The 26,526-nt window shown below is 41.3% G+C and overlaps 1 protein-coding gene across 1 annotated transcript in view; it reads right to left on the reverse strand.

Moving 5' to 3' along the window:
• Positions 1 to 715: 715 nt before the first annotated feature.
• Positions 716 to 26,526, reverse strand: part of il1rl1 (interleukin 1 receptor-like 1) — a 42,456-nt gene continuing 16,645 nt past the window's right edge. Inside the window, exons 3-12 of the mRNA XM_084022356.1 lie at positions 25,759 to 26,008; positions 25,497 to 25,686; positions 18,438 to 18,588; positions 11,966 to 12,031; positions 11,436 to 11,553; positions 10,585 to 10,733; positions 4,625 to 4,762; positions 2,693 to 2,857; positions 2,162 to 2,307; positions 716 to 1,110 (exon numbers count right to left, since the gene is read on the reverse strand). Coding sequence (XP_083878482.1) covers positions 862 to 1,110; positions 2,162 to 2,307; positions 2,693 to 2,857; positions 4,625 to 4,762; positions 10,585 to 10,733; positions 11,436 to 11,553; positions 11,966 to 12,031; positions 18,438 to 18,588; positions 25,497 to 25,686; positions 25,759 to 26,008 — 1,622 coding nt within the window. The 3' untranslated portion in view covers positions 716 to 861. The remainder of the gene's footprint in view (positions 1,111 to 2,161; positions 2,308 to 2,692; positions 2,858 to 4,624; positions 4,763 to 10,584; positions 10,734 to 11,435; positions 11,554 to 11,965; positions 12,032 to 18,437; positions 18,589 to 25,496; positions 25,687 to 25,758; positions 26,009 to 26,526) is intronic.

Genomic DNA, 26,526 nt, shown 5'->3' on the forward strand with positions numbered 1-26,526 from the left:
ACGGGGCTCGTGAATGAACTGGCGTCCATTCAGCGGGACCGGTCTCTTAACTGATAGCAGACGCTTACTGGGCTTGCGAATATGGCTGAGGTTTAGTCAAAACACCGTTACAGAAATCAACCCAGCGGCGTGGGTACACAATCAGCATTCAAATACAACACGGGAAGCAACGGACTCGGCGGTCCGTGATCAAAACTTAAAACACGTTAACAAGAATTACAAGCATATCCTACACTATCAAACTTATGTCTCTGCCCAGACTGATAGCCTCTTACTAGTGTCGTTGCGTAAGCTGCGAGTCCGTCCTGGCGATGACGGCGTTCCTTACCACGGCGGCGGTAGTTCGGGAGTCCCGGCGGCAGCGGGGGTCGTGATGAGTCGGCTTAGTCCAGACGAGAGCGGAGCGTGTTTCCTCTCGTTGATCAAACTCGAATTAAGAAAACAGTTCGTGTTTCTTTCTTCCGCGGGCGGCAATATGATCGCGGCTTGGCGATTTAGTCAGCTTACTTCAGACAGGAGCTGGTAGCTGGAATGCAGGAACCGGCTTGGTTCCTCTTGTTGCAGCGGTGTGCTGTGGGGGTCGTACCCTGTTGCAACGTGGTGTTGCGATGGAAGAGAGTTGGAAGCAGGAAGAGTAAGAGCACCTAGGTGAGAAGTGAAACTAAAATGGCGGTGTAGTTTTTAATCCCCTTTGTCCCTTTGTTCTGACCGCATGTGTAGGCTTTTGTAGGCCGCATTGTGTAGTCCTATTGGTGAGGTCCCAACACATACCTGTATCTTTGTCCCCGAATCAATACTGCAAATATTTTCTTAAAAGCAACCCAAAAGCCAAAACCCAACCCAAAGCAGATCATAAGGTTTTCAAATAATTGCAGACTGCTGGTATTTTATAGCAGGTGTGGCAGGCATCAGGTATCGCACTCTCTTCCAGAAGCGCGAGTTCCAAGCAGCAGCACCCCGTGACCCCTCCGGCCACCTAATGGGGGCGCTCTTTTGAATCAGGTGCTGCAAGCCGATGGGAAGGTGTGTGTATCCCTGCGGTCCAGTGCTCCCCAGCTGGATCAGAATCACGCTCATTTCCCTCTGCAACAGTGCATGGTGGAGCCCCACCTGGAAAATGATCAACGATATATGTTTTTTGCTCGGTTATGGAACACACTGGATATTTGGTTAGAAAAATATTTTAGAATCAAATAATTATCTGGCTAAATGACATGAAGTATGGAAGCCAATATGTCTTTCTTAAATCATCATCAACATATCACATAACAATGATTAACATTTGATTATCTCATCGTCTTGAGATAAGAAATTATAATTTTGTGTTCCAAAAAAAAAAAATTAATGTAAGGATAATGCCTGTTGAGGGGTCCATAATGAGGAATTAATTGATGATATGGAGGCCAGAACCATCAAACATGCAGCTTCAGTCCATTAATTCCTGATAATGGAACCCTCAACATTCTCCTGCTTATACCATAGTCACTTGCCAAAGAAAGAAACATTATGATACTTTTCCACAGCCAGCTCATCTCATAGTACCCTTTGGAATAGTTAAGAACCAGAAAGCAAGATTCAAAGTCAGTAACATATAAACATTAAATATACTTTGACAGTATGTTTAACACAGGACTAGCTAGCTAATGTTGATTAGCAGAATGCTAAAGCCAACATTGTGCTTGCATGATTAACAGTCAATCATGACATTGGGGTATGGTTGACAAACAGTTAATATAGTTGCCATCCTTAGAGGATGACACACTGAAGGACTAAACTCATTGTTGTAAATAAGTTGTAAAAGTTAGGGTTTATCATTGATATAGAAATATAGAAATAATTGAATATGAATTAAAAACAGTGAACAACAGTTTCACTGCAACTAGCTAGTTAGGTGTCCATTATCCGACACCTTGCAGCCAATCAGAACAGGGCATTCAATCAAAACAGGGTTAACAATTCTCACAAGTCTACAAAAGATCTTAAAGATCATAGTGTTCCATATTCATACACCAAAAAACAAATCAAAACTGGAGAAGTCATCATTTTGGACCATATGGACCCAAGATGCGAATAAAGTGCCCCTGCCATTATTTTATAACAATCTCAAACAATAATGTCATTTTAACTCCACACATATTTATTCTTGCTGTAAGACTCCTACCTGCCAGTCAAACCCTCCTATGAGTGGGTTTTGGGTCGAGCCAGGATGCTGGTCTACGCTTTCTGAGTCTGATTCTGAACCTGGAGTGAGGATGACCATCAGCCTCCTGCTCTGCTTCATGCGATCCTCCACCAGCTCCAGACGGTCTATGGGATGTCACAAAATACGTTACTTAATGTGGTGTTTGAAAATGGTTCAACATTTACTTTGATTTAGCTTCTTTTATTTGACCATATTGGACAGCTGTTTGAGTCCTGTAAATGAATACTCATAGCACCAAAGCAAAAAAGAAGAAGAAAGGAATACAAGGAAATGATGTGGGGATGAAAAGGAAAATGGAGAAGCAAACAAAATGACACCCACAAAACAATTTGGAGAAAATAAAGGATTGCAGACTATATTAGCAAAATCGTAAAAAGATTAAGCAAAGGGCTCTACGTTACAGTGGTGTTTGGTCTTTCCAGTGATTTTATCTGTATTTGTGACCAAAATGTAAAAAGAAATTAACATAAAAATACATTAAATTCTGACCTTCCCCAGGTATGTCATCCCTCCCGTGGATGAAGAGACGATATCCACATTTTTCTTCTAGGACGGAGGGCAAAGTCTTTGTGACGAATTGACAGAGTGTGTCCTCAGTGACCTTGTTCATGCTCTGCATTTGGTAGACCACATAGGCGTCATACACCCTTGAATCTGGGAAATACAAACAAATTCATGGAAGCAAATTTCTGTCCAGATTGTTTTGATTTTACTCTGTTCTCCTCTTAAAAATCTATCTAATGAGATCATTATGATGCATTGAAGCCAACCTAAATATGAGTGGGTGGAATGGAACACAGGACTGTGGTTATAAAACCAATTGGTTATATTTAAACTTCCAACTCTTCCCATCCAGTTTTTGTGAAGCTGTGTTTTGCAAAAATCGGAAATCGGGAAGGAGCTCGGTGGTCATGTGGGAGGAGCGTGATAGTTGTAAACATTCAAAATCTGACAGAGTGCCCTCGATCTGCCGGACTTGCCGACTGGGACTTGAACAACACACAAAAACAAACGTTTGATGTGACATGTGCAACTCATCATATGATGCACTTAATCACACTTGGCAGTAGAACTCCCTGTGGTCCAGGAGGCCCAAGAGAAACATGCAGCTCCTAAGGGATGTTCACTGGATCGACTGTTCATGCTAAGTTCTCCAGTGGGGGCATGCGTGCAAGCTTGCGTGCCATCCAGGTTCTCTTTGGACCCTGGAACTTCTAAGCAGCAATACCTGTGGCCCTCCATGTCCTCTGACACAAAGAAATATGTCTGTATCCTCCTGCCTAAATTCTTGTTTCCCATCTCATCCAGTATGTTTTTAAGCTACACGGCGTCCCCTTGGACTTTGGGTCGGACAGGGGTCCACAGTTTTCCTCTTGTAAAGCCTTCTGTCAGGCCCTGGGGGCATTGTCCCGCCTGTCTTCGGGTCACCATCCCCAGACCAACAGCCAGACGGAGCAGACGAAACAAGATCTTGAGGCCAGTTTCCATCCAGTTTCCTGTTCCAAACACCTCCCTTGGGTGGGATACGCCCACAACTCCCTGATATCCTCAGCCACAGGTATTTCTCCATTCTTGGATGGTTTTCAACCCCTACTCTTCCCAGTCCAGTAGACATAGTGGCAGTGACTTGTGTTTTCCCTCTCTGTGTTCAGATCCGTTGTGTGCCTGGTTACGCAGCCTGTACCTGAGTTCCGCCATGAACTCAGTCCTCACGAGTCTTTAGTGACTGCCTCTTTGTGCCAGCCAGCTTCCTGCCCAACATTTTGGGTTCCTCAATTATCTCTTTCTGAGAAGTCTAACCTGGTTCAGTCTCTGCTCTCCGTTCTGACCTAACTTTTATACTTAATCTAGGTATCTGCTCCTTTGTGCAAGGAGGAACAGGAAGAGGACTGCCAAAGTCCTACAACATGACCTGGTCTGCATGTTTCTGACCAAACTGTTTCTGACCTAAATCCAATTCAGCACCTATGGGATGTTATGTTTCAGTGCATCTGACGCCACCAAGTACAGCCACACGCTGTCCAGGAGTTCAAGGATGCCCTGATTTAGGTCTGGAAGGAGATCCCCAGGACACCATACTGCTGCCGACTCATCAGCAGCAGCCCAGATGTCGTCAGGAGTTCATACAGGCACGCAGAGGCCAAACACACTACTGAGTCACATTATGAGCTGCTGTGATTAAATTCATGCAAGTTGAATCAGCCTGTGATCTACAATGTTTACTCTGATTTACTGTGCAATTTTGAATCCAGCCCTCAATGGGTTGATGAATTTAGTTTCCATTCTCTGTTGTTTAGGGTAGTCAAAATGAATGTGTTAAAGCAGGACGATTAATTTCTGGAATTAACATGTTCATTTTTTTAACGTATTAACGCTGTTGGCTCTCTGGATAGGAAGTTTGATATAAATGATGTTCCTTACCTTTTTTGTAAATGCTAAGCGGGATGCAGGGTCTAAAGAAGAGAGCGAGGTTGATGGCGAAGCATTTGACCAGCGCAGCAGCCAACACACAGATAAGCAACGCACACACTCCTCCAATGACCAGTGGGATTATTGATGCTGGAAAACAAACATAGTCATGAACGATTGCAGAGAAGGCACTTTCTTTGCATTTTATGTATTATTTACAAATTCCATAAAAAGGCTTAAAGTGCGTTCACATGTCACATTGGCTGAATGATTCATACGACTACAGCCGTATGAAGCCAAAATAAAACACATTTTGCTGTGATTTATTTGCAATACACAGAACCAAAGGATGCCAAAATAATAATAGAAACCCTTTACTGGGGCCCCAAAGGGCAAAACTGCTACACCGCATGGTTCCACCTAGGGGGGCCACAAGGCAGAGTTTGCCCCTGCCCATTGTCAACCCACACCGTCCCACAGTGAGCTAGATTCTCAGGGCCTAGATTACTTTAAGCCCACCTCACAGCCACTCTGTCTTAGCTTCAGTACATCTCACGACAGACCTGGAAGTTTCAAATCCAAATTCTCACAAGCTAAGAGTTGAAATGGGCTGATCTGAATTTTAAAAGGTTCCCAAAAGAATCAAAACAAAGGGATGCAACTGGATTGCAGGAAACACGCCTGTTGATATGCAGAATATACCTATTCTTAACAAAAATATGTTTGATGTGCATATAAGTATGGGGTTCTGTAGTTATTTTAAAACAGTCTGGTAAATTTAACCATCGGATCAACTGTATCTAGCTCCTTGGCTGAGGTGGGCAACAAAATCCAGTCCAGACTACAGGTGAAAGGAATACCTGCTGCTGTCAGATGGCTGTAAAGACTTTCACCAGAGTAAAAGAACGGCCTTCAGTACACCGCCATGAATGAGCTTTATTCTGCTTATCTGGCATTAGTGCCAGAGATGCAAAGCAAGATGGCTGCCGAGGAGTTGAGTGGTTTGTCAGGCTCCACTCAAATCCTCTTTTACTCGTTTTTTCTGCTATTATTTGGCATGATAGCCCTTGCTTTTAATGTAACATTTACTGGCTCTAGAACAAAACAAAGACAATCATCAAACAACAATCCTAAAGATGAGGGAAATGGTTGCGCACTGCTGCTCTGCTGTTGGCTCCTGCTGTTGCCACTTGATCCTGATCCTATTGTCCGAGGATGTGCAGTTAAACCCTGGCCCAACTACTCACCTTCCCCCGGCAAATGCAACGACAAACGGACTGCATGAGTGGCAACTGAGGTCTGGAGGGACGGACATCTTCGCCGAGGCAACAGGTACTCCACACGGGGTCAACAGTATGATTCAATCAGCAAGAAAACAATGTGAATTTGGATTCTTTCAGACTGTAAATCATGCAAGAGTAATATGGGAGCCTACGTCTAAACCAAAGGGCATATTGGGCGGACACTTGAACATTCGGAGTATATTGCCAAAACGTGACCAGATTGAACATCTTCTAACGGACTCCAACTTAGACTTTTTAGCACTGAGTGAAACTTGGCTGCATAGTAGTGATGTCCAAATGAAGCTTCGTGAAGCATTTTCTTTATTTTCTGAGCCCAATAGATGGCGCTCTCTGTTCAACAAAGGGTTGAAAGCAATGGAAATATATCGGCCTTCAAACCTTTGTTAAACAGAGAGCGCCATCTATTGGGCTCAGAAAATAAAGAAAATGCTTCACGAAGCTTCATTTGGACATCACTACTGCATAGTAACATCCCGACCAGCATGATTGACGTCCCTAGCTATACATGCTACAGACAAGATAGAACATCAGACAAGGGCTGGGGGGGAGTATTATTCTATGTAAGGGACACTGTGAAATGTAACGAAATCGAACTGAATACAACATTAGAATGTCTGGCGTTGAATGTTGCTTTATCGCCGAAGATGAATTTTAATATTGTAGCACTGTATAACCCACCATCGCACGATGTTTCATTTTATGATGACTTAGATAAACTTCTTAAACATAAAAATACTCGCACAGAATCGATTTTACTTGGTGATTTTAATATTAATTGGCTAGAGAAAAATCGCAGAACGAAATTAAAGACACTGCTGTCAAAACACAGTCTTCAGCAGATGGTGAAAGGCCCAACGAGGATTACAAGAACAACTAAAACTTTGATAGATCTAATTATTACAAACAGACCCCAGCAAATCATGAGAACATATAACCTACTCACAGGGCTTTCAGATCATAACACGACCATGGTTGTCCGAAAACTCACTAAACAGCGGTTATCAAAATTTGCGAATGAAAGTAAAACCGGGTATTCCCAAAAAGGGTATTCCCAAAAACAAGCGGGCACAAATTGAAAATGACCTAAACAATTTAGACTGGGATAATGTTCTACAATCAAACGAGTTAGAAAATTGTTGTATCTCCCTAACAAAAAATCTCACAAACCTAATTGGGAAATACATGAAGTCGTTTAAGGGCATGCAGCTAAAAGCATCCTTACCATGGCTGAGTAATGACACTCGCCAGCTAATGAAAAAAAGAGACTACACACTGAAAAAATCGCTACTCACTAAAACTAATACGGATCTTCTTATTTTTAAAGGATTGAGAAATGCAGTAGTCACAAAATTGCGTAAAGCAAAAACAGCTTGTTATATGCAACTGATTGGGGAATCTGAGGGAAACAGTGCATCCCTCTGGAAGCACCTCAACAGTCTTACTAAAATTAAGCCAAGTCAACAAAAAACAATAACCGAACTGAAAGTGAATGGAGTTATTAGCACTAACAATCTAGCCATTGCAAATTAATTTAACAACTTCTTTATTCAGTCAGTGGAGGAGCTTGCTGAGACTTTTGAACCAGCAACTCTGCAGAGCTCAAAGTCTACGTCATCAAAGTTGTTCCAAATTGAGGAGGTCAGCGAGGAAAAAGTACATAAAATGATTAACATGTTAAATAAATCTAAAGCAAAGGATGTGTTTGGGTTGGACACTGCCTTTATTAGAACTCACTGCTTGACCCTGGTCAAACCTATAACTCATCTGGTAAACCTCTCCATCAGAGTGGGCAAATTCCCACAAAGCTGGAAGCAAGCCATTATCATTCCAATTTTTAAGGCTGGTGCAATGACCAAGCAGGCAACTATAGGCCAATCTCAATATTACCCGCCCTCTCAAACATTTTAGAAAAAATCATAACAGAACAACTAGTTAGGCATCTTGAAAACAATTGCCTCATTAACCCCAAACAATTTGGTTTCAGACAATGGTATTCAACAGAAATGGCCAACTGCTACCTAACCGAGAACATTAAGAGTAAGTTAGACAAGGGTAATATTGTGGGAGCTGTGTTTATAGACCTCAAAAAGGCCTTCGACACAGTGAACCACAGCTTACTCTTGAACAAGCTCACCAACTTCAACTTCTCTGAACATGCCATCGGTTGGTTTGCCTCATACCTGGCCAATCGAGAGCAACGTCTTAAAATAAACATAGAACTCTCAATGCCACTTCAGTCGACAATGGGTGTTCCACAGGGATCCATCCTGGGGCCTCTGCTGTTTAGTCTGTATATCAACGACCTACCAACATGCTGTCAGTCAGCAAACTGCCAAATGTATGCTGACGATACGGTCTTATACGCACCAGCTAGAACACCAGGTGCAGCAGCAGAGGTCCTGACCAAGGAAATGGAGGGAGTATCCCAATGGCTCAAAGATAACCACCTGACGCTTAACATCAAAAAGACTCAATGTGCTTCTCTATAAGAGGTAAAGCCAAATGCACCATTAAAATAGGCCAAGAGGCTATAGAGGAAGTGGATGAATTTAAATTTTTAGGTATTATTTTAGACTCACAACTTAATTTCAAAAAACACGTAAAGAAACTTTGCAAGACTGTCCGGACAAACCTGAACTGCTTCAGAATGATAAGACATCACATCCCGGTCAAGGCAGCTTTATTGTTCTTTCATGCAATGATACTCTCTCACTTATCATACTGTATTACTGTATGGGGCCAAGCCTCCCAGACAACCGTCAAACCAGTCACATCATTATACAAACAGGCACTGAAAATAATGGACCAGAAACCATTACTGTTTAATTTTACAAAAATATAAGTTATTACGTTTTGAAACTTTATTAAGTTTTCTTTTCTTAAAATAATTTTTAAATGCGCAAATAATCTGGCGCCCTCTGTACTCTGTCCATTTGTCATGAAAACAAAGGCAAGGAGCGCGGCCACAAGCGAGCAACGGGTGGTAACTGCACAGTAGAGGGGCGCAAAACTTCTTTCGGCCAGTCATGTTTTTCAGTAATAGGAACCCGCTTTTGGAACAACTTACCGATAGAACTAAAAACACAAACAGAACTGAAAACATTTAACAGTAAGGTAAAACACTGGCTGAAAGTAAATCAGGGTTGTGACCACTAAGACACACACGCACACACACATACACACACTCTATTGTCTATGTTTTACTGTACTGTCTGTGTTGATGCCTGGCTGTTCGCATAGGTGAGAGTTTGCGGGCGGTTGGGTATCTGGGGGTTGTGTCGTATGTGATTTGCTGTCTGTGTTATTGTATTGGTGTATGTTGTGACTGGCTGACCGTATAAGTGAGAGTTTGCGGGCGGCTGGGTGTCTGGGGGTTGTGTACGTGGCTTATTGTTTGTGATGTTCCTATGTATGTTGTGGTTGTTCTGTTGTGTATGGTTAGGGTATCAAGGGTAACACTAAAATTACCCTTGATGTTTTGTTGGTCTCTATGTGTATAGAGAGGTGTTTGCACACGTATACTAAACCTTTTAGAATACTTTTAGACTACAACATGTTTTTAGAAAGGTCTGACCAGGGACTGGGGTTGCAAATTAGCCAACTGGCTAAAAACCTTTTATGTAACACATCTACAGACATTGTTATGGCCTTGACTGTGATAGCTATGTATGTAATAATGTGCGCTGCATTGTCCCTGACAAATAAACTAATAAATAAAAAATAAACCTCTGGTTGAAAACATGTTGCAAAGGGATATTTACTGTTAAAGCCATTAACTAAATTACAAATATCAAACAGGCATGCAAATTACATTTCTGTCAATGCATCAGTAACAGCATGTGTAGAAATGATGCAAGAGCATCATACACCACCAAACTGAATGCAGCAAGTTAGCATGCAGACACATTTGACTGAAATTAAGGAACTTTGCTGATCGATTGTTTTCTCCAGATGTCCATTTAGTAGGATGCTACATTTAAGGATGTATCCACACATGAACTCAAGGTGATTCCTCAGCAGGTATGCTGGTCAACCATACTTACTGATGACCCAGACCCCTGGAGTGGGTCACTGGAGTGTTCCTGGCTCGAAATGAGGCAGATCATGTGCACACATGTGTACTGTGGCAGCATGCCTTCAACTGGCTCTATTTACAGAGATAGTTATTGGTGTCTATGTGGTAAACCCCAAAAGTGTGTGATCAGCTACAAATAAATACATAAAACTAACGCTAATACTGCGAGTCTACTGCTTGTGTGTTTTTAATTTTGAATAAGGAACTGAAACATTGCATTTCCATCTTGTTAAATTTCTTGAACATTAACAAACATTGAAACAGCCTGCCTCTATTGTCAAAAATATCTGCAGTGAGTAAAATCCTTTTAATAGCATGAGTCGCGCTGTGGAAGTGTTCAGCATCAGTGATTTGAGTGAACTTGGAAAGGGAATCTAAGAGTCAAAGTACATTTTTTGTTGTCCAGAAATATATGGGACGTGTCCCACATAATTACGGCCTTGACATAAACACAAAAGATCCCACGGTCAAACTTGTGCGAGTAACACAACATGAAATTTTGATGTGTTTGATGTGAACGCAACAGAAAACCAACAATGAACAACAAGAATTGCCTGTGTGTAGTTATACTCATCCATGATCCGGTCACTGACCTCTCCGCTTAAGAACTAAACTGGAAGACAATGTTGTGAAGAAGCCGCTGCCCTTGCAGGTAAATTCAGCCTTGAAATCCTTCGCAGACACTTTTTCAATGGTCAGGATTGCAGTGGAGATGGTATTGTTTGATGGGCTCTGGACAACTCTCAAGGACGCAGAGTTTTGATGCATTACAGAAAAAGAGACAATCAATGTTGATTATTGAGAGTGAGGGGTTTGTTGCAGCCAACAAGGGCAAGGAAATGTCCAAAATCAAATTATTTTATAGCTGCAGAAAGGTGTTTTGTTCACACGAGACAGCAATATCCATCACACTGAAACATTCCATTAAAGATTGGATGGATTACCCTGACATTTGTCTTAATGACTTTTCCCCTGGTGCCCAAAACATTTCCAGTAAAAACATTTTTTAAATCTAAATGACGGATTGGCATAATATTTTTGTATAGATATTTATGCATCACAGACTTTGTTGACCTTGTTTCTTTTCACTGGACCAGAATGGTCACTGCTAGAAGTGCTGGATGGATAACTTTTCCCAGGATAATTTGTAATTATTAACTAATTTCATCGAGCGTCATCATCCAGCTCAATTTAAAGTAATTCAATACTTCATGGTTATATGCCTCTAATAACATTCCCATGCCTCAGCTGTACTTTGTGTTTCATGCTAAATACACCTTAAACACTACCTGCTAAATAAACAGAGGGAGTAGTAAAAGATCTGAATATTACAAACAACACTTTATAAATGGCAATGGTCAGTGTTTGGAAACACCTTTCACACATTATATTATGTGATCATTTTAGCTCGAGTGAGTGCAGTTGTGCTTTTAATGAGGCTTACGTTTCCGTGGTTTGACTGTATCCATGGGTCTGATTGAAATTCATTTCCCAGCGAGTCTTGCAGTCAGATTTCACGTTAGTCCCACAGAAAATTGAGCAGTTCAGCTTAATTCCAACACCTGGTTGAAAGAACAACTTTGAATATCATGTGAGAAATTACTATTTCTTAGTGAGCCCGTGAAAATAATTTTCTTTTTGTTTTCCAAATAACCTGAAGGCAAACCAAAATAATTTCTACTGGATCAGACTATAAGGTTAAAATCAAAGTGTATAAATTAAAAAGGTCTTATCTGTTTGATGTTTTTCTATCTCATCTAAGTTGTTGCTATCATTTATTCATCCGATATGTTGTGTACAGGCATCAAAGGATCTACATTTGTAGTAACTAAGTGACAACACTTCTTTCTCACAATTCTAACAAGTCGTAGATATCTCACTAAAGAGCAACACTAATACAGTAATCAATAACATGTAGGTAAGGTCTAATTGGTCCAGACAACACACACATTTGATCAAGTTTATTTTTCCTACCTTCCTCAGCAAGCTGCTCCTTGTCGGTCGGAGAGATGACTATTAACTCACGGTGAACATTTGTATCTGCAGGCAAGCAAAAACACAGTGTTGGGTATTTGTCTCCATTCCCATCGATAGACATTTGACAATGTTCACATGCTCTGAACCTAATCAATTATTTTATCTGACACCCAAAAAATAGATCCAAATCTTTAGCCCATGATACAACATAATTTGATCAGTTATTTTTTTATGATTTACTTTATAGAGAACATGGGTTGTTTTTTGTAAAATCCATGCAGATTGTGACAAATTTGTTGCAGTGAAAATTGTGCCCAGAAAAAAAATATTTTTAAGAAAGTCCAACACTGAATCTTTAAACTGGACTAGATGTACTGGAACAGAGAGTCAGTAGCTATTGGCATTGGACTTCCATCATATACAGAATCTGACTTCTATAAGAACACAAAATCCACAAACAATCATGATGCATTTATGCTGTTTTTTGCTTGTAATGTCACAGATTCTCTGTGTCTCATAGTAAAGTAAAAAAAAAAGGGATTGCATGGCTCTTAAAATTAGACAAAGGGGAAATTCTCAAAGCACCCGGGAAGGGTTGCAATGAACAGCTAACTGTGCTGCCAAGCAAATAGTGTCTCGGTGCTCCTGTACTTTTTGCATGCATTTAAATTATGTAATATGCATTCTGGTTATTGCCAAATTAAAGCTGTAATATCATAAGTGCAATATCTTCTGTGAATAGGACCTTAAAGTCCCAGTCAGCAACATTTTTTTTGATCATTTACTGAAGCCGACACTATGCTCCGATAGAACAACATAAATCATCCGTTTTTAGAAAAAAAAGTGCGCCTCTACGTGCACGTAGAGCCTGTTGTTTGTTTTGCAAATTCCTCGTTAAAAAATGAAACGAGGAGGTCCAAAACAACCAAGGAAAAGAAAACACCGGTTCACGTAACAACGTAAAGCAACCACATAAGGCAACAACATCATGTAACATCGCAATGTAACAACATATGTCAACAACGTAAGGCAACAATGTAACGCAACAACGTAATGTAACAACGTAACGCAACAACGTATGTCAACAACATAACGTAACAACGTAACGCAACAACGTAATGCAACAACATAACGCAAAAACGTAACGCAACAACGTAAAGCAACAACGTAAAGCAACAACGTAACGCAACAATGCAACGTAACAACGCAACGCAACAAAATATCGCAACAATGTAGCGCAACAACGTAATGCAACAGCGTAATGCAACAATGTAACGGTCCTTAGGATTTTCATACTAAAAGTGATGTTACAAGCTTAAAGGGATAGTTCGGAATTTTGGACATAAGACCTATTTTCCAAGTGAGCCGGTGTGTTCGAGACGTCTGTCTCGAACAGACGAAATTTCATTCAGTTCTTCTAGTTGCCGAGTTCGCTTATGCTATGGGTAGCACAATTCAATCGTTCTTAGCTAGACAGGCATTAAAAACAGTCTTGCCCACTCCACAGTGCACCCGAGGCAAATCAATTAAAACACTAGACTGTCGATGTACATATATCTGTGTTGATAGAATAATATTTAAAACAAAATTAACCTTGCATCGCATGAATCATCCATTTTTTGAGGAACTAGTTTCTCAGCAGCAGCGGAACTTTATTTTGCTCCGTAGGACTCAAAACTCTAAGACGCGCCGCCCGAAATACTGCCCGTAAATAGGCAATCGAACCGGGCCAAACTGTCGGCACTTATACCCCCAAGGCTGTCTGAAAAGCCCTCGGAGCTCACTCAAACACCGGGCAGCCCACGGCCACGCAAAGCCACAATTACGCACCGCGAACCCGGACCACTGCTCCATCCGGAGAACCGTAAACCCTCGGACGCGTTCTCAGCTCCAGCGGGGGCTATCTCGGTCTCCACAGATGCTCGTTCACGTTCTGCCCTTTGAGCATCCCTCTCGCGCAATTCTTCCTCTGTATATTCAGGCTCGTACAGGTACAGTTGGGTTTGGGTGGAAAAAAACTCTTCATCAGAGTCTTCAAAAGTTTCAGTATATTCTCCAAAAGTGTCCATTTCTGTGAGATTGAAGAAACTAGCACTGCAGGCTACTCTGCGTCTGTAGCAATGACAGCAGGTAAACAAACTATTATAGAACCGGTAACTTATAAGTGCTAGGTGATATCAGTCTGCCGCTGCCATAGCCTACTAGGAAGTATGACACGCTGCTGCTGCTGCTGAGACATAAATCCTTAAAAATGCAAGGTTGGTTTTATTTCAAACATTCTATCAACACATATGTACATCGATAGTCTGCCGTTACAATGGATTTGCCTCGGGTGCACTGTGGAGTGGGCAAGACTGTTTTTAATGCCATGCTAGCTAAGAACGATTGACTTGCGCTAGCCATAGCATAAGCGAACTCGGCAACTAGAAGAACTGAATGAAATTTCTTGAAAACGTCTCCAGACGTCTCGAACACACTGGCTCACTTGGAAAATAGGTCTTATGTCCAAAATTTTGAACTATCCCTTTAACTACCTTTTGTAACAAGTGTAAAGTCAACGTTTACTTTTAGACACTGACAGCGTTATCCTTTTGTGAACTTTTTCACTGTTTAAATTTATTACTATACCAATTGAACTGTCTGAATACAGAGCAATAGTGCCGAGGCACGGTCTGGATCAAATGGCCTTAGTGTGAGTGCGCCCTAAAAGCAACATCCGCCATCTTGATCACATCAGTGGGAGTGGTGAGGTATCTGTGCAATTACACATTTTGAGCTATGATTTAACCAGAAAAGATCACTGCTCTGCATGAAGGTTTAAGGAATGTGAATTGTTTAGTTTAACAATCTGCAGGCCGCCTTAGTCATATCTCAGCTTTGTGTGTGCGTTAAAGCTGGCTACAGGATGTTCAGTACCTAGAACAGAGTTCTGCGCTGACGGAGCTTGCTTGATGTATACATTTTCATATATACACAAGTACAGATAGATAGTTCTTTCAGCTTTAGGTTTACAGGCCCCAAGGAGTGACATCAGCAGAGTTAGATAACGTATATAACTATCATAGCTTATTAGAATGGATTGGATGCTTGTAATTTGTTGCAATAAAGATTGCTCAATCATCCAGCCTGGCCTCAGCTGATTCATTTATAACCAATCTACACATTGACACCTTTGAGGGAGACAGCCCAGAAACAACAGTGGCCTGCAGAGCTGTGCATTGTGGGAGTTGTTGTCTTCCATCCACATGTGCCAAAAAGTCACTGGCTGGGTTCGAAATGCCATACTAATGTACTGCCTACTACATAATGTGTATGTACTGCATACTGCCTACTAAATCAACCTTTGAGTATGCCCCCCCCCCCCCCCTCAAGAGCCGACACCTGGCCTGGGTGTCAAGCATAGAAGTCACGGAAGAAGTCGGGATGAACGATGAGTTACCGGGGCAGCCAGGAGCGCTCCTCAGGACCATAACCCTCCCAGTCCACCAGGTATTGGAATCCCCGGCCTCTTGCCGGAGGGCAGAGTGGACTGACGGACACTGGCTTGAGGAGCAAGACATGGAATGAGGGGTGAGGGGTTAAGGGAAGCAGGGAGCTTGAGTCTCACCACGCTAGGGTTGATGATGCGGTCAATTTTTAAGGGACCTATGAAACAGCCACGATGATGAGTAGCCCACGACACAGGGTGCTCACACAAGAAGGACCTGGCGCCAGTGCTCTCTCTCGGTTAGCTTGACGCGGGTTTACCCAGTGATTTATCTGTAATCTATGAAGCACCTTCACGGACAAATTTGAAGGTATTTTCCAGCACTGTCAAGTAGGGGTGGGCGATATGGCAAAAATATCATATCACAATATTTTTTTTTTCAGGCAGGATCACGATCCACGATCTTATCACGATTCTTTATCATGTTGGTTTGTAAGACTATTTTGCAAGTTACTGAACAGTACAACAAAACTAATTTCCCTATTTAAAAAAATAAGAATAACAGACCATTTAGGCCAAAATACCTTTTCGAACAGATTTTAATCAAGTGCAATTCTGCAAAGTATGAACATTCAACAAGAATTTTAAAAGGTAAAACAACTCTATAAATAGCTCATTCTTTTTAGGGACCAACTCCTCCGTGTTGTCCGCCATGCCACTTGCGCACTGTATACAAACTGTCCTTAATCCCTCAGCATAGTGACGAGGTGTGACGGTGTATTAGGACCATTGTAGTAAAAAAAACAAAAACAAAAAACAAGCCGAGAGAGGTGCGCAATATTCAGGGAAAAAAGTTGCAAATTTATAAAGTAGCAATTTTGCTGCTTTATAAAGTCGCAGATTTGCTAGTTTTAAAGTAGCAAATTGCTACTTTATTATAGCTGTCATAGAGGAAGTAAAGAAATTGCTTGACCGGATGTTTGCCGTTGCTCTGACAACAAGTGAAAGCCACGGCTACATCTTAGCCTAACAATTGACAATGACAATTTAGCTAGCATAAATGCTGGTTGTTTGTTAGCACCGTAATAAAGTAGCCCCCCTCTCTCGGCTCCTTTTTTTTCAAACAGTGGCCCTGATACGCTCTCGTACAAACGTTTCCGTGTGGACAGTGATACTTACGATCTCTCTGTAAAGGCAGATCGCGGAGCGATTTGGGACATTTTGATCGTTCACGATCTAATATGGTCATATTGCACACCCCTACTATCAAGAATGGAAAATGAAGGTGCTTCTCATCAAAGTGGTGCAGATAGTTTTCTTGGTTTGAGTACAATGTCGATAAGGATGCGCTTTTCTGTAAAATGTGCAGATATTTCTCCAGCGGAGCTGACAGCCCGCTTGCCAGAGAGGAGGTTGTATGGTCGATTTAATAGAAAGGAAAGTGTATGTTGTTCTTTCATAATTCATACGTCGACTGGGGTGTTTTCATTCTTTGATTTGCTTTTCCACCAAATTTGTATGATATGTGCATTTTCTGTTACTCATGAGCTGACCGTGGCATTGAAGCAACAATGGTCATTAATGTGAGATTTCTGTCTGATGTATTTTATGTTAAACACCCTCTCTACTGTTTGGGTTTACCTGTAGTTGTGCAATAAAATTATCAATTGTACTGTGCAATAGAGCCAATATGCCAATTGACAGGTTTTGTCTATATTGTTGGTTTGTGTACAGCCTTTATAGTGCTCTGTTGGTAGAGCTTGTGTTATAGGCTGTGTTTTGCTGTCATTGTCTTTGTAATGCATAATGTTGCAAAGTAAAATACTGTTTTTGCAGTTTGTCTTTATCTGTCATTTTTCTTGTTCCAACGTTTTATAAGTCATTTTTACTGGGAAAAGGTGATATGTGCCTATGCCACCGACTCCAAGTAGATGTAAGAGGATCTTTAACGCAAATCTGATCTACTGACAAACTGATCTGACTATAGGGCCTCATCTTGCAAAAAGCATGTTAACAGACAGTGAAGCTTACAGAAACAATCACCATGTGACTGCAGAGCTGTTAACCCTATAAACAGGGTTGTTTAAAACTAGTTTAGCACAGAACTGAACATAACAGACAGAAAGTACTGGTGAACAAAATCAGCAAACGTTGCATGAACAGTGATGCGTTCCTGCTACATACTGTAGGGCAGGCGAGTGGCTACAAATCTTTGAACTGAACTGAATCAAACAATCCAAATCAACAGTTATTCCTAATTTCTATATCTGCATAGCATAGCGTAGCATGATCAATGAGTTGATTGAAAGAGTCTTTGCAGAAAAGAGATTCAGTGAAGGGAAGCCAAGGGAGTTCAAAAAGTGCAAATATTATAGATTGAAAGCTTTATTGTTTTTGCAGACACACTCTGCAGTTCTCTAAACAAACTAAATTGTGAAAAAATTAGAGCACAAACACAACAGGTGGGAAAAGGACTTTGTGAAAGTATGAAAATAAAAACCACTATGAAAAGTATTCAACAAAATACAGTTTAATAAGGCAACAGCTGTGCAAATTGCAGTACAAACTTCAATGAGCATATAATGTGTAATGTATTTGCAACAGTAGCATGAGTCTGTACAGTACATGCAAGTGCAATATCTGAGGGGCACTCCACTGGTTTTACATATGAAGCTCAGTTGGCCTGGTGTTCTCTTTTTGCCATGAAAAAGTTATTGTTGTTTTTTTTAGTTAATTCCCTGTTTTATTTTGAAAATCTTTCACCCTAAGTTGGTTTACTTTATACATCCTGCTATGTTGATTTGAATAGTAATGGCCATTCTACTCTTATTTTCTTGCATGATTCATCTAGAGACCATTGCAATCAAACATGTTGATGTCCTGAATTATGGTAGTCCTGTATTGTAAGTATTAGCTCAAGCATAGCATAGCAACAATCCGCAAATAAGAACAAGGATGGTTTTGCTCTGAGTCCAGCTGACCAACAAGCTGATCTCCTCAACTAATTTTCCCATCATAAAAACCTGAAAAACACTCAGTCACCTTCAAGTATTAGCCTCCTGGAGCCTGATGACTTGAACTCCTTGCCACTGTGTGTCCAGGTACAAATGCAAGTATAGATGCCCTCATCACGTCTGGAAGCCTTTTCAATCCTAATTTCATTCTCCTGCTGGCCTTGCAGGAGTTTGGAGTCCTGCAGGAGGGACCACATACGTACGGAGGAGCAAGGTCAGAGAGAAATAAAGAAGGCATCTTGTCAAAATGGAAACAGGACATACAACATAAGATGGAATTGGAGGGAATCTGCAGAGTGGGTTTGAACATTTGAATACCCACATGCTCTAATTATCAAATGAAACAGAGAAATAAAGGAACATTTGTTAATATTTTTCTTAGTTTAAATGTCAGTAAGCATGTTAACTGAACAGAATGCAAAAACAAAAAATAATGCAATATGAAGGGATCATTCATCAATGTAACATATAGTATCAGCAACATTTCCTAATAAAGAATTATTGATCACTTTACTTTCTAAACCACTGCTAACCAAAGCTCACATTGCTCATAATTTCCTATAAACAATTTGTTCTGTAACTGTGATTTCACAACTCACAATGTAGACGTTACAACAGCTGGTCAGAATAAAAGGTTACTTGTAGTTCCTAAAGTCTCCAAAATTAGAACAGGGGCCAGAGCTTTCAGCCATCAAGCTCCTCTTCTATGGAACCGTCTTCCAGTTCTGGTTCGTGAGGCAGACACTGTTCCCACATTTAAGAGTAGGCTTAAAACCTTTCTCTTTGACACCACTTATAGTTAGGGCTGCCTGAGCCAGCTCTTAGTTAAGCTGCTATAGGCCTAAACTGCTGGGGGATTATAGTGGCACACTGAGCCTCTCTCTCTCTCTCCCTGTGCTTTCTCGCCTAGCAGGTCTCCCTGGACCGTGGTGGAACCTGATCCTGACTGACGCCAGTATTTTTAAGGCAGCTGACTATTGAATAAAGTAATTGACTAAAATCGGCATCTCTACTGTTACTAACTTGACCCGGGAGTCTGGCTATGATTTCTGGTCCAGCAGAGTCCACTGAGGTCCTGACCGATGCAGACTGCTAACTGGCCTGACGCTGGAAACACCACATTGTAGCTCCACCTGCCCACTGTGTGACTGCTCAACTACTCCTGCTTTTTGGTCTACGGTGACGTGGTTGGGATGGATCCATCTCGGGGTGGCTGTGCCTGCTGCCATGGACTACTACTGCTGATACTATTGCTTCTGTTAATACCACCACTACTGTTAATGCTACTCAATTCAATTCAATACATTTATTGCCATGTCAACAAGTTGATAGGAATTTGTCTTGGTACAACTCACAAACAAAAGTAACATGAAGGACAGACATCATAAGTACAGAGAACAGACAATGTACAACAAACAACAGACAATAAACAATACCAAGCAGACAGTAGAACAATAGACCATACCCAACAGACAGTAAAACAGTAGACAGAGAAAGTGCGTAGTGCATACAGTTGTTAAAGTGCTATTAACATATCTTTCAGTGCTGTCTCTGAACCGTGATGTGGAGGTCTTAACCAGATTCTGCCTAAAAGCCTATTAAGGCAGTTTTTTTCTGGCCACTGTCGCTGTAATGCTTGCCCCTGGGTGTTGTTTGGACTTTGAAATTGTGTTGACTCTGGAAATCATGAGCGTATTCTAGTCCTGCTCAATGTGTTAAGTGTCCTGAGATGACTGATGATTCTGTTGTGATTTGACACTATAAATAAAATTGAATTGAATTGAAATTGGTCCAGAATGCTGCAGCTCGTGTTCTGACTAAAACTAGAAGAAGGGATCATTTCTCCTGTATTAGCTTCTCTGCACTGGCTCCCAGTAAAATCGAGAATATAATTTAAAATCCTTGTCCTCACTTACAAGGTTGTTAATGATCAGGCACCATCATATCTTAGAGAGCTCATTAAACCCTACTGTCCTCCTAGAGCACTACGCTCTCAGAATAAAGGGTTACTTGTAGTTCCTAAAGTCTCCAAAATTACAACAGGGGCCAGAGCTTTCAGTATCAAGCTCCGCTTCTGTGGAACCGTCTTCCGGTTCTGCTTCGGGAGGCAGACACTGTTCCCACATTTAAGAATAGGCTTAAAACCTTTCTCTTTGACACTGCTTATAGTTAGAGCTGAGTATTGATTAAAGAAATTGATTAAGGAATCTGGCAGTGATTTCTTGTCCAACCGTATCCACTGAGGTCCTGACAGACACCGACTGCAACCCGACCTGATGATGGAGCACTGTGTTGTGGCACCTGCTCCACTGTGATGCTGCTCATCATTCACTGCTTTCTGAGGGGTATTCCATCAAACTCGCTAAGTGCAAAGCCGGGCTAATTTCGATAAGCCTCGCTACCTTTAGCGAGAGTTGCGTTCCATCAACGTGACTTAAGGCACTCTCCGCTAAGTAACCATGGGAATTTATCCGACCAAACTAGCCTGCCCTGGGGCAGGCTAACCATCAGGCTTACTTTAGCGGGGGTTTCAGAGACAACCGTCTGTCAGAAACAACTGTACCAGCAGAAGGTTCCGCCAAGCCTAGTCCTCGTGATTTCGTCACGTGAAAGACCAAAAATGACCAAAATTACATATATCAAGTACAAACAGACTATATTTTCATCAAGCGTCTAAGAATACACGCTTGCAATAAAAAAAATATGAATAAATTGTTTATTTTGTTTAAGACCAACTGGCCATATCATTATCTAAAGCCCCCAGTTGGGTGAGTGGTGATGCTCCTGCCCCCGGATGTGGGCATCGCAGGTTCACATCCCGGCGAAGACATCTCATGTGTGTGTTTTTTTGTTTTTTTGCCTGTATAATTGTCTTTAGATCAGAGAATTAGTCCAACATTTTACCTTAACTATGATAAATATGTCATACAATTTCCCCAGAATCCAAATATAACTTGCAAAAACATGATAGGCATAAAGATGTTATTATTAATAGCATGTTATAGATCCCAATGACAAAGGCATTGCTGCATGCAATTTTCAGCCTCATAAATTCCTTTCAGGTGAGTTCATTAATAAGTTCATTGAATTGTTGAGATAAATGTGTTGGTCAATGTAGATGCATTTACTAGGCCTATCTAAAAAAAAAAAGAGAGAGAGAGAGGGAGAGTTCCGGACAAAGAAAGACGTTTTTCAAACTTCCATAGTCGGGAATTGAACCGTGGCCGGCAGCATGCAAAGCTGACGCCTTACCTCTACGCTATCGTCACGTTGGAGAAATCTTAGTCAGTGTTATATTAGAACATGTTACTCTTAACGGTACTTCCGTATTTAATCGTTCGGCAATTCTTGCCCAAGCAGCCTCGCAATTTTTATTTATCACTACAGTATTCCCTTTATTGGTTATGATGGGTTTGTACTCCTCATACAGTTCCATCAATATTTTTTGCGCTGGTCTTTTCTGCCATTTTCTCGATGATTCGACATTCACGGTTCTGGTCTGGCTTCATATCCCGTGGACGGCGTAACACAAGACAACGTTAACCTGGCTTGAATTAGCCTCAACAAGGCGCGGCTGAAATGCGTTAATGGAACGGGTTTAGCCGCAAGTGGAAGTTGGCGTTAGTTCTAACCAGGCTTAACCAGGTAAGCGCCGCTTTAATTAGCGAGTTTGGTGGAATACCCCTCTGGTCTATGAAGTCATGTTGTTGATAGTGATACCATGGACTACTACTGCTAATACTACCACTACTGTGAATATTACTACTATGACCAACACAAAATGTGGATGGTACCCAAGAGCCTGGTCTGCTCCAGAAGTCTGTTAAGGCACTTGCCACTGTTGCACTAATGCTTTTTTGTGTAAAGTGTCCAACTTTTGTTGTGACACTAAAGTGAATTGAACAACGATGCCATTCTATTATGGTCTTGGGTTTTGTTTAGTTAATTTCCGGTTCCCTGCCTCTTGTATCCTGTGGTTGTTTGACTTTCTATCAATGAATCATTTTATATCAATCCAGCTACTACAACATATGACAAGTAGCTAATGCCAGCCCCCAAGCTAATGTGTATAGTAATGTTAGAACATTATGACAACATTCAACATGCTCATGAAGCTTTTTTTACTGTTTAATTTTGTAGGTCAAAGAAGTTGCAGTTTTTCATAAAACTGCTGACATATAAGGCTGTGAAAATGTTTTTGGAAGTTATATTTGTGATGTTTATGACATTATTATCCTACTTGTGTTTTACATACCTATATATACATCCCCGAAAAATTCCCATTTTCTCTGTATATTGTTATCGGAACAGAAAGATAAATGACAGAAGGTGTATATGCACCAGAATTTGAAGCTTCTACAAATAGGGATACCGATTACCGATATGAGTACTTAAAAATACCTTTATAGTTCTAACAATACCTTTGAAAACATTCAACTCGTCATAAAAATAAGGCATAATACATAGATAAGAACGGAATGACTGCTGACTGACCAGATGAGGCACCAGGATTAGCCTTGTCTGTAATAATTCTACATGGTAACTTAAGTATGTGCCACTGTTATCATGGCTAAATGTATCTAGGATACAGGGAAAAGCCTGGCTAATCAGCTATCTAGATTTCGTGAAATAGCCCTCTGGCGTGGGGATCAAGCAACTCTTGAAGAAGGTTACTTGCAGGGAGATGTTCCTGTCCACGGAGATGTTCTGGGCTTAGGGGTGAAACATCTATGAGCGGTGGTCCCCAGTTGATGACCCTACAGCTAACCAAAGAAGGCAACGGGGAGGTGCGGCAGGCATAGTGCCATGCAGGAAGGACTACCTGTACAAACTAATGACAGATGAATGACACAATTATTTGTAGGTCCTTTATCGTGCAACAACAACAACAACAACGCCTTCTTGCTTTTTGTCATTTTATGCCATGTAGTCTGTACTGACTGCAATATTAAGTCACAATACAATCTTGAATATAAATTTAAGGTCAAAAGGTAAGCATGTCGGCTAAGAGCCTATTTCCCTCTCGTTTGACTTTCTCTGTGCTTCTCTGCCTTATTACATTATGGCTGAGGCTCCATGATGTCTATGCTGTTGGCAATTTTGACAATGCTCATCCGTAACTTGCAACCACAAGTCGTGCAACATCCTCATGGTGAAGAGAGTATTTTTGACTGTTACTGCATGATAATTTGCATGAGGATTTGGTTGGTTCTGACTTCCCTCGCCAGCTTTACTGTTTCCATTATAAAGATCACCCAGAAATGTAACACACCAGCTGATTTTAAGAATATATCAGGATTACATACAGTCACCGGCCACTTTATTAGGTACACCTGTCCAACTGCTTGTAGACATGGTCAAGACAATCTGCTGCAGTTTAAACCGAGCATCAGAATGGGGAAGAAAGGTGATTCAAGTGACATGGTTGTTGGTGCCAGACGGGCTGGTCTGAGTATTTCAGAAACTGCTGATCTACTGGGATTTTCACGCACAACCATCTCTAGGGTTTACAGATAATGGTCCGGAGAAGAGAAAATATCCAGTGAGCGGCAGTTCTGTGGGCGCAAATGCCTTGTTGATGCCAGAGGTCAGAGGAGAATGGCCAGACTGGTTCGAGCTGATAGAAAGGCAACAGTAACTCAAATAACCACTTGTTACAACCGAGGTATGCAGAAGAGCATCTCTGAATGCACAACACGTCGAACCTTGAGGCGGATGGGCTACAGCAGCAGAAGACCACACCGGGTGCCACTCCTGTCAGCTAAGAACAGGAAACTGAGGCTACAATTCGCACAGGCTCACCAAAATTGGACAATAGAAGATTGGAAAAACGTTGCCTGGTCTGATGAGTCTCGATTTCTGCTGCGACATTCGGATGGTAGGGTCAGAATTTGGCATCAACAACATGAAAGCATGGATCCATCCTGCCTTGTATCAATGGTTCAGGCTGGTGGTGGTGGTGTAATGGTGTGGGGGATATTTTCTTGGCACACTTTGGGCCCATTAGTACCAATTGAGCATCGTGTCAACGCCACAGCCTACATGAGTATTGTTGCTGACCATGTCCATCCCTTTATGACCACAGTGTACCCATCTTCTGATGGCTACTTCCAGCAGGATAAAGCGTGAATCATCTCAGACTGGTTTTTTGAACATGACAATGAGTTCACTGTACTCAAATGGCCTCCACAGTCACCAGATCTCAATCCAATAGAGCACCTTTGGGATGTGGTGGAACGGGAGATTCGCATCATGGATGTGCAGCCGACAAATCTGCAGCAACTGCGTGATGCTATCATGTCAATATGGACCAAACTCTCTGAGGAATGTTTCCAGTACCTTGTTGAATCTATGCCACGAAGGATTAAGGCAGTTCTGAAGGCAAAAGGGGGTCCAACCCGGTACTAGCAAGGTGTACCTAATAAAGTGGCCGGTGAGTGTATCTTGCACATTAATGCTCATAGCTTGTTTCTTTAGGAACAAATCATGTTTTACATGCCAGGATAAAGCTTGTTGCTGCCAATTGTTGATTATGGTGACATAGTTTACATGAATGCCTCTGCCAGCTCTCTACAGATGTTGGACGCTGTGTATCATGGAGCCCTAAGATTCATAACTGGCTGTAAACCCCTCACTCACCACTGTGCTCTGTATTCTCTGCTCAACTGGTCATCATTATCCACACGTGGACTTTTACACTGGTACAACTGTATTACTTTCAGTGTTCCTTCAGTACGTACAGAGCTTGGCAAAAAGGAATCTTCTTACTCTGCCCCTTCAACCTGGAACACTCGACAGCAGGATTTGAATGTGTCCAGTTTGATCCCACTTTAAAATCAAATTAAAGCACTGGAAACATCTCTGTAAACTTGTTCCTGTTTTTAGCATTTTAATCTGTTTCCACTTGGCTTCATTTTACTGTACACCATTGATATTTTCTGTCTTTAACAAGTTGTTCTTGTAGTGTTTGTCTGAAACTCTCTTGAAAATGAGCCCCCGCGTCTCAATGAGACAACCTGTATGTAAAAAGGTTAAATAAAAATGAAATAAAACATTTAAATATCAGCGTCATTGTAATCACACGTACCTTTTCCCAGGTGAAAGTTCCGTTCAACCTCTTGCACATCTTGATGACAGGGCCCGGACACCGGATCAGTTTGTTCTCGTCAGAGTTTTTGATTTGTCCATAGAGGAGTTCGCTGTTCAGCACAGAGCTTGCTTTGAAGACGCTGACCTTTATGTAGTAGTTGTAACAACTTCCTGATGGCCCGTGTTGCCTAGAAAATAAGTTATTCCGATCAGGGGCCGGATCAAGGACGTGTATTCGAGTTAAACGTGAGTATCCTTACCGGGCTCTGTACAATCCAGAGTCTTCGATGCGGGGGTTCAAAAAGAAGAGCCCTCCACCATGGTAATGCACGTCCTCTGTCTCGTCAGTGGTGATCTTCTCTGAGTTATTTTTGTACCATTCCATCTCTTCATCCGGGGGGGACTCGTCATCGAGAGCGTAAGGCACAACATAATATGCCTCCCCTTCAAGGAGGTTGATCAAATCAGGATCATCCCTGCCCAGGTCCATGCATTGGAGCTTTGCTCTCTCTGAACAAGATGATAGAGATAGCGGTGATGAAGATAAAAGTGAAAAGCACAGTATTGTTCATTACTGGATATTAGAGCTGGGCGTTTTGGCCTAAAAATATAATCTTGATTTTTTCAAACTAAAGGAAACATTTTTTCTGATTTTCTCGAAACAATCTAAAAAGACCAAGGCAAAATTCAAATACATTTTCTTTATTAACACAATAAAAATGAATGAGATTACCAAGTAATCTAGGCCTATGTGAATAAATCAGTTGTTTAAGAATTAAAAAAAAGTCTCTTGTAGGCCATCCCTGAATAAAACTTGTAAAATGAAATACATTAAATAATAATATGAAGCCTGGGTGTTGAAAGCAGGGATTCAAATAAATTAGTTCCTAAATAAGTGCAATAATAAATCTGTAAGCTAAACTAAAAGTAATTTGGTTTAATAAAGAGTATGCTGTGTAGTCACATTGATCTGTTTAATTCATGTGTCCACCATGAAAAGGATCCTAATTAACTTTCCACTGATATTG

Source organism: Eutrigla gurnardus (assembly GCF_963514095.1).
Source record: "Eutrigla gurnardus genome assembly, chromosome: 12".
NCBI classification, from domain to species: Eukaryota; Metazoa; Chordata; class Actinopteri; order Perciformes; family Triglidae; genus Eutrigla; species Eutrigla gurnardus.